We start from the raw sequence: 15,348 nt of genomic DNA, 5'->3' as shown, positions 1-15,348 counted from the left end.
AAATTCGATATTACAATTTTCCTACTTGATGGAAGTTATTCGCACGGAAGTAAACGTGCAAATAATCAAAACTCTCATGCCGTTTTAAGAAAGAAACAATCAGTAGATCAAGAATATTACATCATATTTTAATATAATATTTAACAAAATGCTAAGGAGTGCCCAAGGAATTCGTTTAGCCCAGGTTTGTATTGAAATTATGGTTATAGAAAATAGCCAATAATGCAATCTTAAATGCTATTTATGTGATAGTATACTCCCTACATACTTACCAACTGGCTAGGCCTGGCTTAAAACGGCATGCATTTAAATTCATTCAGGTCTCCGCGGAAAACAACTATTTGCAGGCTTGGTTAGGCTATAGTCAATTCGTCCCTCCTTGACATTTTGTCATCGTATTCAATTACTGTAACTTTTGTTTTGTTGTATGCCTAAAACATGGAGCTATAAAATTAGTAGCTCCATGCCTAAAATATATACTAATTTTTTTCAATTACAAAATTCTAATTTAGCCTTGCTTGGCTCTTTTTTTTTACAGAGGCTTCTGCCAAGAGCGTCGACAGCAACGGTTCAGTGTAGGCATTCATCTGGTCTACCAATGAATACTGTTGTAATGTTTGTCCCACAACAGGAAGCCTGGATTGTTGAACGAATGGGACGTTTCCAAAGAGTGCTGCAACCAGTAAGAAAGTGTGCTAAGTATTTATAAATTGATAAATTAAATCCAAACACTAAGACCCACTATACGACCCTGGGAGAGGTGCGCCGTTCATACCTTATGAATACCATGAAGCACCCCTGTTTAAAAAGTGACTTACTTTTTGGTGACCATGATGCATTGTGACCATGTTGTTCATGATATGGTGGGTGGTAAAGTGAGGGATACTGACACACCATTATTCATTGATGTGCCGTACAGTACCATCTAGGTTTTTGACGCACCCCGTATTTGTAAATGACGCATCCATGATCCCCCACCTCCCAGGGGTCATATAGTGGGTCATACAATTGACAAGTCACTTACAGTACAAATAATTTTTTGTTTTACTCTGATGATCTAAAAAGTGTTTTTAATTTTTACAGGGCCTTAATTTCCTTATACCAGTGCTTGATCGAGTAAAATATGTTCAAAGCCTAAAAGAAATTGCAATTCCAATTCCTGAACAAAGTGCTATAACAATAGGTACAGTAAAGCTATGTCTACACTATCAAACTTTATGTGATGTGCCCATATGACGTGATGATGTAATATCACTACCACATTTGAGTTGATAGTGTAAACAGAGGTTAAGGAAATTGAGATAATTAGATAGTGTCATACTAATAATAGTATTGTCTAAACAATTTCTTAATTATTATTTATTTTCAATCACAACAAATATGTTTTTTATACTTGATTCTATATAATTTAGCACAAAATTAGACATATATTGCTTTACTACCTGTAGATAATGTGACTATACATATTGATGGTGTCCTATATCTACGAGTGATTGATCCTTATAATGTAAGTATGTTATTAGATATAAGAATGTACAAAAAACATCAACGTTTAAATTGATTGATAAATCGATTGGTACCATTTTTGGTTCCTATATATTTATATATAAACAAATACTAATTCCTTTATTATCATACAGTATATCAGAATTATTAAAAATATTTTATTGTTTATAAGAATATTGTGTTGCTTATAAAATAAAAATGTATAATGTGTCACTGAGATGTTTTTCTAGTGTACTGCACAGTACCTTGTTGTTATCTTTGGGCAAGGTGGCTTAGTTAGCTTTTGTGTGAGTCGTTAAAGGACTTTTACATATATTCCAATCTTGTATTTGAATTTCAATGCAGGCTAGTTATGGTGTAGAAGATCCAGAGTATGCCGTCACCCAATTGGCTCAAACAACGATGAGATCAGAGATCGGAAAGATCCCATTGGACACTGTATTTAAAGAAAGGGAGTCGCTTAATTACAATATTGTAGGTACGTATCTACTGTCTCTCCAAAACCAGATATATTTGACAAGCAGATGCATTTTGAATAGTTCCAGGTTTTTAGAGAATTTTTGGTTATTAACAGTACAAGTCAATACAAATTAAAACAAATTACTGCAAATCAATAAGAGTCAATACAGATCAACGTAAATCAATACAAATTACTACAAATCAATAAGAGTCAATACAGATCAACGTAAATCAATACAAATTACTGCAAATCAATAAGAGTCAATACAGATCAACGTAAATCAATACAAATTACTACAAATCAATAAGAGTCAATACAGATCAACGTAAATCAATACAAATTACTGCAAATCAATAAGAGTCAATACAGATCAACGTAAATCAATACAAATTACTACAAATCAATAAGAGTCAATACAGATCAACGTAAATCAATACAAATTACTGCAAATCAATAAGAGTCAATACAGATCAACGTAAATCAATACAAATTACTGCAAATCAATAAGAGTCAATACAGATCAACGTAAATCAATACAAATTACTACAAATCAATAAGAGTCAATACAGATCAACGTAAATCAATACAAATTACTACAAATCAATAAGAGTCAATACAGATCAACGTAAATCAATACAAATTACTACAAATCAATAAGAGTCAATACAGATCAACGTAAATCAATACAAATTACTGCAAATCAATAAGAGTCAATACAGATCAACGTAAATCAATACAAATTACTGCAAATCAATAAGAGTCAATACAGATCAACGTAAATCAATACAAATTACTACAAATCAATAAGAGTCAATACAGATCAACGTAAATCAATACAAATTACTACAAATCAATAAGAGTCAATACAGATCAACGTAAATCAATACAAATTACTACAAATCAATAAGAGTCAATACAGATCAACGTAAATCAATACAAATTACTACAAATCAATAAGAGTCAATACAGATCAACGTAAATCAATACAAATTACTACAAATCAATAAGAGTCAATACAGATCAACGTAAATCAATACAAATTACTGCAAATCAATAAGAGTCAATACAAACCAATGTAAATCAATACAAATTACTGAAAATCAATAAGAGTCAATACAAGCAAATGTAAATCAATACAAATTCCTACAAATCATTAAGAGCCAATACAAACCAATGTAAATCCATAAAAACCAATGTAAATCAATGCAAATTACTGAAAAGAAATAAGAGTCAATACAAGCAAATGCAAATCAATACAAATTACTACAAATCAATAAGAGCCAATACAAACCAATGCAAATCAATACAAATTACTGCAAATCAATAAGAGTCAATACAAACCAATGTAATGTAAATCAATACAAACCAATGCAAATCAATAAGAGTCAATACAAACTAATGTTAATCAATACAAACCAATGTAAATCAATACAAATGACTGCAAATCAATAAGAGTCAATTCAGATCAATGTAAATCAATAAAAACCAATGGAGATCAATACAAATGACTGCAAATCAATAAGAGTCAATTCAGATCAATGTAAATCAATACAAACCAATGGAGATCAATACAAATGACTGCAAATCAATAAGAGTCAATTCAGATCAATGTAAATCAATACAAACCAATGTAAATCAATGCAAATTACTGCAAATCATTAAGAGTCAATACAAACCAATGGGTACTTGGGTAATAATATTTATTATCTCTGCAGAGGCCATCAATAAAGCAGCTACAGAGCAATGGGGCATTCGTTGCCTTAGATATGAGATCAAAGACATTGATGTACCAAGTAAGGTGAAAGAAGCTATGCAGATGCAAGTAGAGGCAGAGAGGAAAAAAAGAGCCAGAGTTTTGGAATCTGAAGGTGAACTTATACTTGCAACATATATTCCTTAAAAAAAATTACAAAGTCTAAAAGTGTTGACATTAGTCATTAAAAGATGTCTTTTTTCCCCATAAGGAATAAGAGAGTCAGAGATCAATGTAGCAGAAGGAAAGAAGAGGTCTGTAATCCTGGCTTCAGAAGCCATCAAAATGGAACAGATCAACAGAGCTACTGGTGAGGCGAATGCTATCATTGCAAAAGCCAACGCCAGAGCAGAGGGTCTTAAAGTAGTAGCAGAGGCCATTGGAAATGAAGTAAGTTCTGGTTGTCTTGTGATCTAAGTTCTGGTTGTCAGGTTGTCTTGTGATCTATACAATACGAGAACCTTGTGAAATCTGGGGAGGGGGGGCAATATTTAGTCAGGTAATGGCACAGTAAGAAATCGGAATATCGCAATACAGGTGAAATCTCTGACGATTTTCCACAAAATTGTCTTCACACTATGCAAACCTGTTCCAAGTTGTTACATTTTGCAGATGTGGCAGGGTAAGTTTTTCTGGGCGACATTGTCTACGCTTTCCTTGAAGGATGGTGTGTGCAACCTGATTGGATGTTACTCTTGTAATACGATACCAAGACAATTTCCACTTTTTTCACAATATTTTTTGTGCAGGTTCAAGGCCTTCCCCGATCATAGTTCTGGGGATCAAGTCTTCTCTGATAAAGACTGTAGGTACACTATAGGATCTGGATCTTGTGCAAAGTCCACACTTTATGGAAAGATTCTAAAATTTAAATAGAACCCACTGATTGGTTGTTAAAATTTTGTTATTGTAATATAATATTGAGGTTAAGAAGGGTGAATTGAATGTCTTGTAGTTTAGTTGTGTTGATTTTTAAAAAGATGAATGGCCCTACAATGTTTAAATGTTAATATTATCTTTATTTTATAGCATGGTGGAAATGCAGCATCATTGAATGTTGCTGAGCAGTATGTAAGTGCGTTTGGTAACCTAGCCAAAGAGACCAACACCGTATTACTACCAGCAAACACTGGAGACATCAGTAGTATGGTTGCACAGGTATCGTATGCCATTATTGTAATAGTATTGATTTGCCATTCATTTGTACTAGTTGAGTTGAGTGACTAATCAGTAAATGCGATGGCTTGAGAAATTCAAAAACAACAATGTTTCCCCAGCATCGAAAGTACCTTTATTTTAGCAATACGCAGCTTACAACAAACAGTAAAATGTGAAGATGATGAATGGTGGTAGATGTTACATGGTCATGTGGTTTGATCTTCGGATGATCGTAAACATACCAAACGCAATTGATGTGCGGATAAAAAGTGTGGACTGTGGCGCGACGCGGTGACAAACTTGGTTTGTGTTATAAAGGGGCAACCCGGCCTGTGCTGAATTCAGTGCAATGTTTACCATCTAATAAATTACAATGCAATTTCCAGGCACCTACTGTAGGTTGTTCTTTCTTACCTCTGTCCCAACCATGGTGGTGCTTCATTGCGTTAATCCAGCTGGGTAGTTGGGCCAGGGTTTGTTCCCAGAAGCTCGATTTTAGGCTGCCAAATAAAAGGTTGGTGGAACGCTTATGTAGGCTCTTGTGCCCAGTTCAGCCTAGGGGGTTATCCTGGTCACTCTCAACCCTTGACACTGTGGACAGATGAATGAGCAGTTTGTAGTGGCAGCTAGGGAGATAAAGTCTGTGTTACGTTTATGGAGCCAACTCTCAAATTAAAAAAGCTCATGATTTTTTTGTTTCAGGGTTTAGCAATCTATGGTAACCTCAATCAACAAAATACGCCAAAGTCAGAATCTGCAGTTGATATGATAGATGACGAAACAAAAGACAACGGCCAAATGAAACATGAGTACAACACTGATGAGTATAGCACGCCAGATAATACAAAAACAAAAAGCGATCATGATAAGTTATGATCAAGTGTGACTTAGCAGTACATTTTATAAATTTTTGAAAGAAAAAGGAACGAATTGATAAACAATGCTGTAAAACTTTTGAATGGTGCCGTAATATTCTTGATTTGAGTAACTACCAAACAAAGATGATCATTTTTGTTGATTGATTTTGACCATAATGTACACAAGTGTATTTTTATTAAACAAAAACAGAAAGTTTAAACAGTTTAGCGATATAGAAGGTACATGAAAATGTAATATTGAAGGTAAAAATGGGTATCTTTACTTCACTAAAAACAGCCTTGCTATAATCTACACTAATATAAAAGGCAGCATAATTACTGTAGTGTAATGCAACGGAATAGAAATTACAATTTCTCCAGGTCATTATGTGAATTTTAGGCATTTTTCGCAAGGAAAAAGTATATAAAAATATATTTAACATAGGAATAATTAATACTGTATTGTATTATTGCAAACATTAATTATCTTTTATAACATTACAAAAATGGCACTTCACCACTGTCGAAAAAGAGCTGCCATAATTATAGAATTAACAGGTTTGTTGGTGTTTGTTTAATTAGTGGGATCAGGTCGTCACTAATTGAACGAAAGCTGGTTTCCCATGTAGAGGCAACGCATCGACGTAGGCGCAACGAAAGTGAGTTGACCAATCACAAGCAAAATTCGGATGATCCATCGCATCGTCATAGGTTAAATTAAGGATCACATCTGATGTTTTCTGAAATTACCTTACTTCAGTAAGTTTGGCACCAGGGAAGTGTCGCTTCATATTGCACACTTATAGAAATGGACAATAATAATATTTTCGGCAAACAAATTAAATATTTGGGATAAAATTGATGTCAATAATTTCATCCTGATTTAATGTGGGCGTCTAAATAGAAATGATGATTCCACTACTAAGTGTTTATTGTTTGATAATTGGGTACATTTTGGAATAAATGACATACAGTAATGATTGTAACATGTTTATTATGAGTCTACCAACTGCAGAACATCACTCTATTCAGTATATGATAGAATAAATTAATTGACACATTAAACAAATAATAATAATTAGTAATAATAATGAGATTTAAAGATTTCAGTCCCCTGAAAAAAAAAATATTTTTAAACAATTTTTGTTGAATATGTAATTTAATGTCATAATATTTTATCCTCTTTGATCGAAAAAAAAAACTTTTCCTCTGAAAAACTAATTTAAAGCAAAAGTAGTCAAATTGGCTGCCAGCCAGTGGGATTTTGTTTTAATTAGGCCTAACCATTTATTTTGTCATTTTATAAGTGAAACATCATTTTTTTCGTTTTTTTTCTACGAAAGTGAATAACTTGATTAAAACTACAAATAACCTATTCAAAGTCTGATTTTATTTATCTGCATTTTTCATGTTTTTGGGGGACAATACATTTAATAACAAAATAATATATCTTTGCTTCCATTTTGTGATAAGAGGCACTAAGAGCCGAGTCCAACTCGATGCCGCCAGCTGATGATTTACCTGTATTGAAAAATTAATGATATGCAGTATTCAAAGTAAATTTACTTTTTAATGAAGCTAATTTTATAAGTCATCTCACCGCACACTGTCTACACTTTTTTTAATTTTTTTTTTATCATACTCATCCAACAGCGAGTAACTTGCCAATTACAGGATGGATAAACTATTTAATATTCAAACTAGTTTGACAAAAAAAGTGTAATGTGCCTAAATATGGTACCGTACTAATATGGCATCATCGTGTCCATATATGGGCACATCTCGCAATTTTTTGTCACATATATTTTGATAGTGTAGACGGAGCTTAAGAATGTACAGACAAGATAAATATGATATAAATTATGTATGTATATCGCCCTCATGCGGCGGTGTTGCTGATTATTATAATATTATTATTATGTGCAGGTAATATTATTTATTCAAGGATAAATGTTATTAAATGAAAAGCGTCTTTTAGTATCGTTTCTTTTGTTAAATGATCACAATGATTTGGCCAATCCGTGTTTAGCAATTAATACTAATAATAGTCTTCTGGAATTCGACATCTTGGAAGAAAGAAACGGTACGTAGGCTAAATTGACCCGACTGCAGTTGGAATGAGTATAATTTACTGCTAATATTACTATTTTGTGCGGATAATCGCAGTGTACTTATAAAATGAGCCAGTAATATATGATGTGAATACACCAGTCTTTGGGTTCGTCGTGTGTAGGCCTATTGACGAGGCATATAAAAGGTAGTTAAATACATGGTTTTGTTTGTATAAGTATTCTGTATGCAGCATCCGGAAGTAGGCTAAGCCTATACCTATAATTCTTCCACACTGCTTTATCGCATATGAGTATATTTTTATTGTTTCCTTCTTCATGATTCAACTACACAGTAGCAATTTTTCAATTTAAAACTCTTACTTTATCAATTAAAATAGGTCTAGGCCTATTTTCATTGGCCTAATTAAGCGGATCCGACCGTTCGTTACGGTTCAAGTGTTTTATGCGCCCAATTAACTATCATTGATGTTCTTCTGTGTATAATATTGGTGTCTTTATTAAATAGATCAAGCACACAACTTACAACTTAATTTCATTGCAGTTAAAAACGAAATGTTTAAGAAGAAATGAATCAAAAAAGGAATTGATAAAAAAAACCACACAAAATAAAAAATACAGTAAATAATACAGCAGGCCTATATTACATGGTATGACCAGGGAGGTATACAAATATTATTTTTATACCTCCCTGGTATGTGTCGATTTTCTTTTTTTGTTGTCTTATGTAGGTTCGACCCACTTTTATTTCTTCATCAATAAAATGTTCGTTTAAAATGCATTGCACTTGAATAATGTAATATTATAATACAATACAACTGACAATAAATAACTTTCAATACATTACATTGAGTGTTTCAAAATAATCGCTTTTGTTACTCAGTCAATACACAATAATATCCTGTAAGAAAATCGATACTGTGTCATACCATGGAGAAACCATAGGCCTGCTGTATTATGAACAGATTAAAAGTGAATTTTTCGCCGTCGCAATTCCATTATCGAATCCGTTTAATCATCATAATAGTAACGAAACGAACGCGTTCATCGTGTCTATTATAAACACGGATGAACGCGTTCGTTTCGGTGGTTATATTTTAATGTTTTTATATGCCTTTTTTTGTATGTTTTTACATTTTATGTGTATAAGTTCTGCTGTGAATTTGTCTATTTTTGGTCTATTATTTTAATGTTGAAATTTTTGTACTACAATATTTTTATAAAATGTTGTTATACTATACTTGAATCTATTTATGACTGAACTTGGAACAATGTTCGTATATACATTGGTAATCATTTATATTATAATTCTGAATTCACTACATTGTCACGGGGTAAGCAAATGAATTCATGCCTCATGCTCTACTGAACAAAATGTGTTCAGTTGATTTGTCCTGTCCCGTGTCCTACTAATGTCTTCGTCACTTCGTTTTGTTTCTCCCAGGCAGACCCGACTCAAGATCCTGTATCTTTCTGGGATCCTGCCTTCTTCCTTTTCCCCCCAGATATGTAGATATTAAAAATGCATCTACAACTTCTAAATTTAAATTAGTAGGCCTATACTAGAACTATTTACTTTCAAGATATGATGAACGTTAAATATATATATGCTATAAGACCAGTTAAAATCGGATAATATGATTTAAATAGAAAGTGTAGCTTTGTTTTTTATTATTTATTATTAGTTTATTTATACATATATATATTTTTTCTTTTTCGTATTCGTATTTAATAATTGTAGCTTTGTTTTTTATTATTTATGATTAGTTATGTATATATATTTTCTTTCTTTTTCGTATTCGTATTTAATAATGTTATATCTTGGGGTGGGTCAAACTTAAAGTCTTTCTGACTCATTTATATGACTCTCCCCCCACATGATGACTTCATTGCAATTATTATACTGTATGTATGTTATAATATTGTGGAAATAAACTGAATTGATTTCATTTTATTTGATTTATTGATATTTGTCTATGTTATTTCTTATTTATTCCGTTATAGTTTGAATTTTAAAAGGAAGTATAATAAATAAATGTTATTTTGAATTGTTGAATTGAATTTTCCAGGGTAGGTCGATAAATATGAATGTACAAACGCGTCGACTACGATTGATCACATGTGGAATTTGCTTCATGTTAATTTATTTATGGTATGGCAACAAACTTTTCATCATTTCCAATGGATTCATATTTTTTTTTCTTCAATTATTCGTCTTCATCACAAAAGTACAAAGCAATAAAATATGTTAGTTTAATACTGTACATATAATAACTTTCATATAATAATTTTCGTTTTAGGCCTATCTATTTTATTTTACAATTTTGATATGTTTTTTAAGTACCCCATGGGATTAGGCCTATATGTATATTACTTTTTGGGATATCAATTGAATACCGAGTCTTAATTGTACTGTTTAAAAAAATATATTGTGTATATTGTTTTTCAGGTGTGACTAAATTAAAAAAATAAATAAATCAATAAATTTGGCTATAAGCTGCATTCACATGGTTCGTTTTATGGAACAGAAAAATGTGTTTCTTTTGGTCCGAATAATGTACTCCAATAAGGACATAACTTAATTGTTATGTTTTCTCAAATACTTGATTCGATTACGTAATAATCACTATAAAATTCACTTACCTTTATTATTTTCACATTATATACTTTTTTTAGTATCATAATTTGTAATGGAAGGTTAAATTCCAACAATAGTGAAAAGAAGAATAAGCCTATAATTGAATTGCATTTATCGGAACCACCCAGTCTCCAATCTCTGCGGGAATTATTCATGAAACCATGGAAACGAAATTTATCGAATTTCCTAGATCTAAGGTATGATGATACTTTTTTTCAAAAAAACTATTTTTACGTCAGGTAGCTAAGTTTAATAAGGTAGCTGATGTTTTACTATAGCTCTGACGTATGACGTTGAGAACATTGCAAACAAATACGTTATCGGATGGGACTCAAACACAAGACATTTTACACAGGCTGTCTGTTTCTAATGATTTGAAGTACACTATAGTCCAACTATCCCAATTACAGTGCACTCTTCTCTTTTCCAACGTATTTTTACTGCAAAGTAGCTAAGTCAGGCCGCTAAGTTAATTGGCCAAATATTTTGCTCTACTCTGACGTATAATTGTACTGCATATTATACCAAATTGAGTGTTATGATTTTTTTTTTTAGATCTGAGTTAAAGAAAACTGTCCACACAGAAATGATTCTCAATCGGCATAATGTACGGCAATCTCAGCGTTTTAATTTCACGTTTACACAAGAAAAAATAACCACACACGAGTTTTTCTATAAGTTGCTGCACGAGGTATGTTTAGCCTACAAAAATTATTGTTTAGCAATGTGAGTATGGCCGGGAGTATCATTTTTAGGCCCCTGTGCTGATGCAGGGATTTTCAATACAAAATGGACACTCTGATAGTTGTCATCTTTAGACTCCTAGAAAATTAAGACCTAATAAGATATCTTAGTCTTCTAGATCTAGAAACTTTTTTAGACCTGGTGTTTAGAAAACTAAAATCTAGAAAACTAAAACCTACGATATCTTATCTAGATTCTAGAAAACCAAGGGGTAATAATTTTTTTAATGATTTAAGGGTTAGAATTCGATTATTCTATTACGACTAAAGAAGGTTTATTTCTATGATGGGATGAGATTTTAAATAAACATTTTAGATTTTCTGGTAAACAAATCGTTAAATGCTGTCAAACTAATATAGCGCTGGTAACAATCGGCAGATTGTTCCAAAGTGCTTAAAACAAAAGAGGGGGATGAGAGAGAAAACAGATTAATTAAAAATTGGTGACCATTTTAAATTAATATTAACATTGTTAAGTGCCTATTTCTATGATAAGCTCATAATCAGCGGCGCTTCACATGCCAATGTCCGAGTTTGGTAAACTTTTTATCATTTGGATTGTAATGTATTTTAAAGTTCAACTTTTACTATTTGTTTTCTTTCAAAATAAAACGCAAAGCTAAATACGGCGCTATATATTAATGTTAAAAATAGATATGTACGATATTGATGACTAGGACTATCTCAATCTTTCAGTATTCTCCCGAACAGACTGAGTACAAAAGATGTTCTATTGTAGGAAATGGAGGAATATTGAATGGAAGTAAATGTGGTTATGAAATAGATAAAGCTGACTTTGTTATAAGGTAAGGACTATTGCATTCACTTAAAGCGCTGACTACTTGGACGTTAATGTTGGTTTACACTGGAAAGGACGCAAAACGCAATGGCGTACAGAGCGCGTAAGTTGACTAATTACGAGCCTCAGATTATTACTATTGCAGTACGTGCTTACGTTCGAGTGTTTGTCTAAAGCTTTGTCTACACTATCAAACCAGCTTGATACAAAAAATGTGTTCAATATTATATGGGCACATTACATTTTGTTATCGCAAAAAGTTTGATAGTGCTCACACAGAGCTTTAGTCTCAACGTAATTTGCAGAAGACGAGCGTGCGTCACTACATAGTCCTAATTTGCAGAATATTACTGCAGTCAGTTTTTCGAGATGTTTGACTATCACCCGATTCTGTCACTAGATAGATTCTAACTTAATATCGCAAGTTATTTAGAAACGAGTTCTGCTGTATTAAATATATGTTAGTAATGACGAAAGGCGTGTATTTCATTAATTAAATTCAAGGTGTTTTTTAGATATCCACTTCTATTTGCTTTTCTTGTTTCGGATTTGAATCACATAAGTAAACGTCATCAAAATAACATTTTATTAGAAAAAAATACCCTATGATCTTTATAAAATATTATTATAGGCCTACTACAATTTAAATCACCATTACCTTTATCCCCCTTTTTAGATGCAACGCACCACCAATCGGTCGCTTTAAAGAAGATGCAGGTGTTAAAAGTAATATAACAACAGTTAACCCTTCGATTATTGTGAATAGGTGGGTATCTAAAGGCCAATTTCCACAGACGAGCGGTAACGGTAAGCGGAAACCGCATTATAGCTTGTCCCACGTAGAATCTGTATCTATCCTGAGAGGAAACCACCCGCCCGTTATGTATTTTGTGTGTATTTGTATGTGTACCGTACCTACGTGTAAAAGTTCAAAGGAATAACATAGATTCTATATTTATATTACCGTTACCGCTCATCTCTGTGTAAATTGGCCTTAAAACTGTATGTATGGTATGCAGTATTATATTCATATATATTCATACTAATTCATGCATCATGGATGAAGGGAAAGAGACCATGAAGCCATAAAGATGATTTTACTAAATTCCGTAGCATTTTACCCTTGTTAAAATATTCTTAATTTTGGAAACTTTAAAACCGTTTCAATTTCGGCTATTTCTCACCATCCACACACTCGAGAGTCGCTTTAGGCCTTTTATAATATTGAGCAATTATATAATCTGAGCAAGGTTTGGTTCTTCTCAGGACTAGGACGCGACAAGGACGTAAGCGCAACGCAAACGAGTCTACCAATGACAAGCATCAGTTCAGATAATCCATCGCTTGTGATTGGTCAAATTATAAATTAAATGGTGTCTTCTGATTAGTATAGGGGTTGGTTGTTTGTTGAATAGTTCCCATCGTTCGATTGGGGAAACGTGTTGACTTTGCATTGTGAATAAACAGTTGAGTGGGGAAATCCCTTTTCGGTTTGGTGAGTCCATAGAGATATTATAGTGCACTATAATATCTCTATGGTGAGTCGAATCAATATGGAAGGAAGTAGGCCTACTTCTGAATGTTGATAATCCGAGCGCTTAAATATTTCCGCTTGGAGGTTTTACCTGTATGCTTTTTTTTACAGATATGGTAGAGCGAAAAACAAAGGTCAACAATCCCGGCTGATAAAAGACATGAAGGAATACAACAATTACATATGGTTTCCAAGTTTTGCAGCAAAATGGATCTATGACTTGAGCATTAAATTAAATAAATTACTAAACAAGAATTTGAAATCTGTAACATTTGTACATGGAAATCCAAACCATTTTAGAGAGATAAAAGACTATTGGTCGAAAAAACACATGCACAAATTGTTATCAACAGGTTAGTGTGCATACAATGACTTAAAGAGATGTATTGTCCCAAAAAAAGATTAATTGAATCAGACTTTGAATAGCTTATTTTATAGTTTTAATAAAGTTATGCATTTCTGTAGAAAAAAAAAACCGAAGAAAAGTATATTTTCACTTATAAAATGACAAAATAAACAGTTTAATTCAAGCAAAAACCCATGGATGGCAGCCAATTTGACTATTTCTTTCTTTAAATTACATTTTTTCGATCCACTTTTTGGTCAAAGTGGATAACTATTATATTACATTAAAATTGCATATTCAACAACAACATTTTGTTAAGAATTATTTTTTTTAGGGGGACAATACATCTTTAAAGGGTAACTCCGGGAACGTTTGTATTGTTTCTTTAAACCTTTGCAACAACCTTGGTAACAAGGGAAATCAGCTACTGTACTCTGGGGTAAACAATTTTGAACAATTTATCTACTAAAAATCATATTTAATAGAATGGCAGCTACACTCTGTAACGAAACTAATTATGTAACTACTATGTAACGACCAAGTAGATAACATGGAATCTAATTGTTTCATTTTGTTTATGTTTTAGGGTTTTACATAACAACGGCTTCACTCTTATTTTGCAAAGAGGTTCATTTGTATGGCTTTTGGCCATTCGCTTCAGATTTACACAACCGCTCGACACCTTATCACTATTTTGAAGATTTAAAATTATCTAAAGCATCTCATGCTTTCGACAGTGAATTTGATAAATTGCTTAGTTTACACAAGGATGGTGTTCTACAACTCCACGTCGACGATTGCTAATTTACTTATTTGTTCTAAGCATACATATATATTTTTTTTTATCATTTAAAGCAAAGGTTGAATCTCGGACTTTGCAAACAAAGAGGTTTGTGTCTCCTTATAAACATAGTCTACACAAAGGTTACTAAAACAAATTACGAGTTTAATTGTGTTTCCTTTAGACATTATTGCTTTGAAAACTGTGTATTAATATTACTTTTATCGCCAACCCTGATGAGAGTATAAATACAGCTTTACACATTAGTTTCTATGGGAGAGAAAATATATTGTAGAAATATGTTTTATGTTTATAGTGTATTGTTGGTCAGCATGCTTTGTGTTAATTTATGAAAAGATAATCTAGACCATTGTTAGACGTTCAAAGCAGCTGATTTTCTTGTTTAGGACTTTTAAGTCCAAGCAGTAAGATGACACCCAATCCCCCTTCTCCCAATTTACAAGCCTATATATTACTGTTAACTTTTAAGTTAACAGTAATATTTATATTATATAGTAAAAAATATATTACAGTATATTCATTTCACTGCTTCTGAACAGGGGTGGTTTCAGGATTTTGAAATTGAGCCTAAAGTGTTACTCTACTAATTAAAATGAAGTGCTGAACAACTTAGCATAATGTCCTATCTTTTTTATTGTAACTAGTGTATATCAGTTTAGCACCGTCGGTCAATACTAAAAGTC

General features: G+C 32.4%; 2 protein-coding genes across 3 annotated transcripts; both read left to right on the top strand.

The window, feature by feature from the left end:
- Nucleotides 1-88: 88 nt before the first annotated feature.
- On the top strand, nucleotides 89-6,785 carry LOC140062148 (stomatin-like protein 2, mitochondrial). Its single transcript, XM_072108214.1, has 9 exons — nucleotides 89-184; nucleotides 539-682; nucleotides 1,084-1,183; nucleotides 1,449-1,507; nucleotides 1,852-1,984; nucleotides 3,682-3,834; nucleotides 3,931-4,109; nucleotides 4,749-4,877; nucleotides 5,580-6,785. The coding sequence occupies exons 1-9, from the start codon at nucleotides 149-151 to the stop codon at nucleotides 5,751-5,753; spliced, it is 1,107 nt and encodes a 368-aa protein (XP_071964315.1). The 5' UTR covers nucleotides 89-148; the 3' UTR covers nucleotides 5,754-6,785.
- A 911-nt stretch (nucleotides 6,786-7,696) lies between these two features.
- On the top strand, nucleotides 7,697-14,946 carry LOC140061946 (alpha-N-acetylneuraminide alpha-2,8-sialyltransferase-like). 2 transcript variants are annotated; one of them, XM_072107965.1, is made up of 8 exons: nucleotides 7,697-7,991; nucleotides 9,873-9,955; nucleotides 10,480-10,638; nucleotides 10,997-11,132; nucleotides 11,881-11,990; nucleotides 12,660-12,749; nucleotides 13,629-13,870; nucleotides 14,450-14,946. In XM_072107965.1, exons 2-8 carry the CDS (start codon nucleotides 9,888-9,890, stop codon nucleotides 14,665-14,667), a joined length of 1,023 nt encoding a protein of 340 aa, XP_071964066.1. In that variant the 5' UTR covers nucleotides 7,697-7,991; nucleotides 9,873-9,887; the 3' UTR covers nucleotides 14,668-14,946. The 2 variants fall into 2 exon arrangements, with proteins under 2 accessions (XP_071964066.1, XP_071964067.1); XM_072107966.1 differs by lacking the exon at nucleotides 9,873-9,955.
- The last annotated feature ends 402 nt before the right edge of the window (nucleotides 14,947-15,348 follow it).

The sequence above is a fragment of the Antedon mediterranea genome, chromosome 11, assembly GCF_964355755.1.
Source record: "Antedon mediterranea chromosome 11, ecAntMedi1.1, whole genome shotgun sequence".
Lineage (NCBI taxonomy): Eukaryota > Metazoa > Echinodermata > Crinoidea > Comatulida > Antedonidae > Antedon > Antedon mediterranea.
The sequence above is the reverse complement of the archived record's forward strand: the minus strand, read 5'-3'. Positions and strand labels throughout refer to the sequence as shown.

What these genes read in the sequence shown, in the direction of transcription:
- LOC140062148 (XM_072108214.1), top strand. Translation starts at nt 149, where the DNA reads ATGCTAAGGAGTGCCCAAGGAATTCGTTTAGCCCAG. An exon ending in ACAAAGTGCTATAACAATAG is followed by an intron (nt 1,184 to 1,448) that starts GTACAGTAAAGC and finishes TACTACCTGTAG; the next exon opens with ATAATGTGACTATACATATT. An exon ending in CAGAGTTTTGGAATCTGAAG is followed by an intron (nt 3,835 to 3,930) that starts GTGAACTTATAC and finishes TTTCCCCATAAG; the next exon opens with GAATAAGAGAGTCAGAGATC.
- LOC140061946 (XM_072107965.1), top strand. Translation starts at nt 9,888, where the DNA reads ATGAATGTACAAACGCGTCGACTACGATTGATCACATGTGGAATTTGC. An exon ending in AAAGCTGACTTTGTTATAAG is followed by an intron (nt 11,991 to 12,659) that starts GTAAGGACTATT and finishes CCCCCTTTTTAG; the next exon opens with ATGCAACGCACCACCAATCG. An exon ending in GCACAAATTGTTATCAACAG is followed by an intron (nt 13,871 to 14,449) that starts GTTAGTGTGCAT and finishes TTTATGTTTTAG; the next exon opens with GGTTTTACATAACAACGGCT.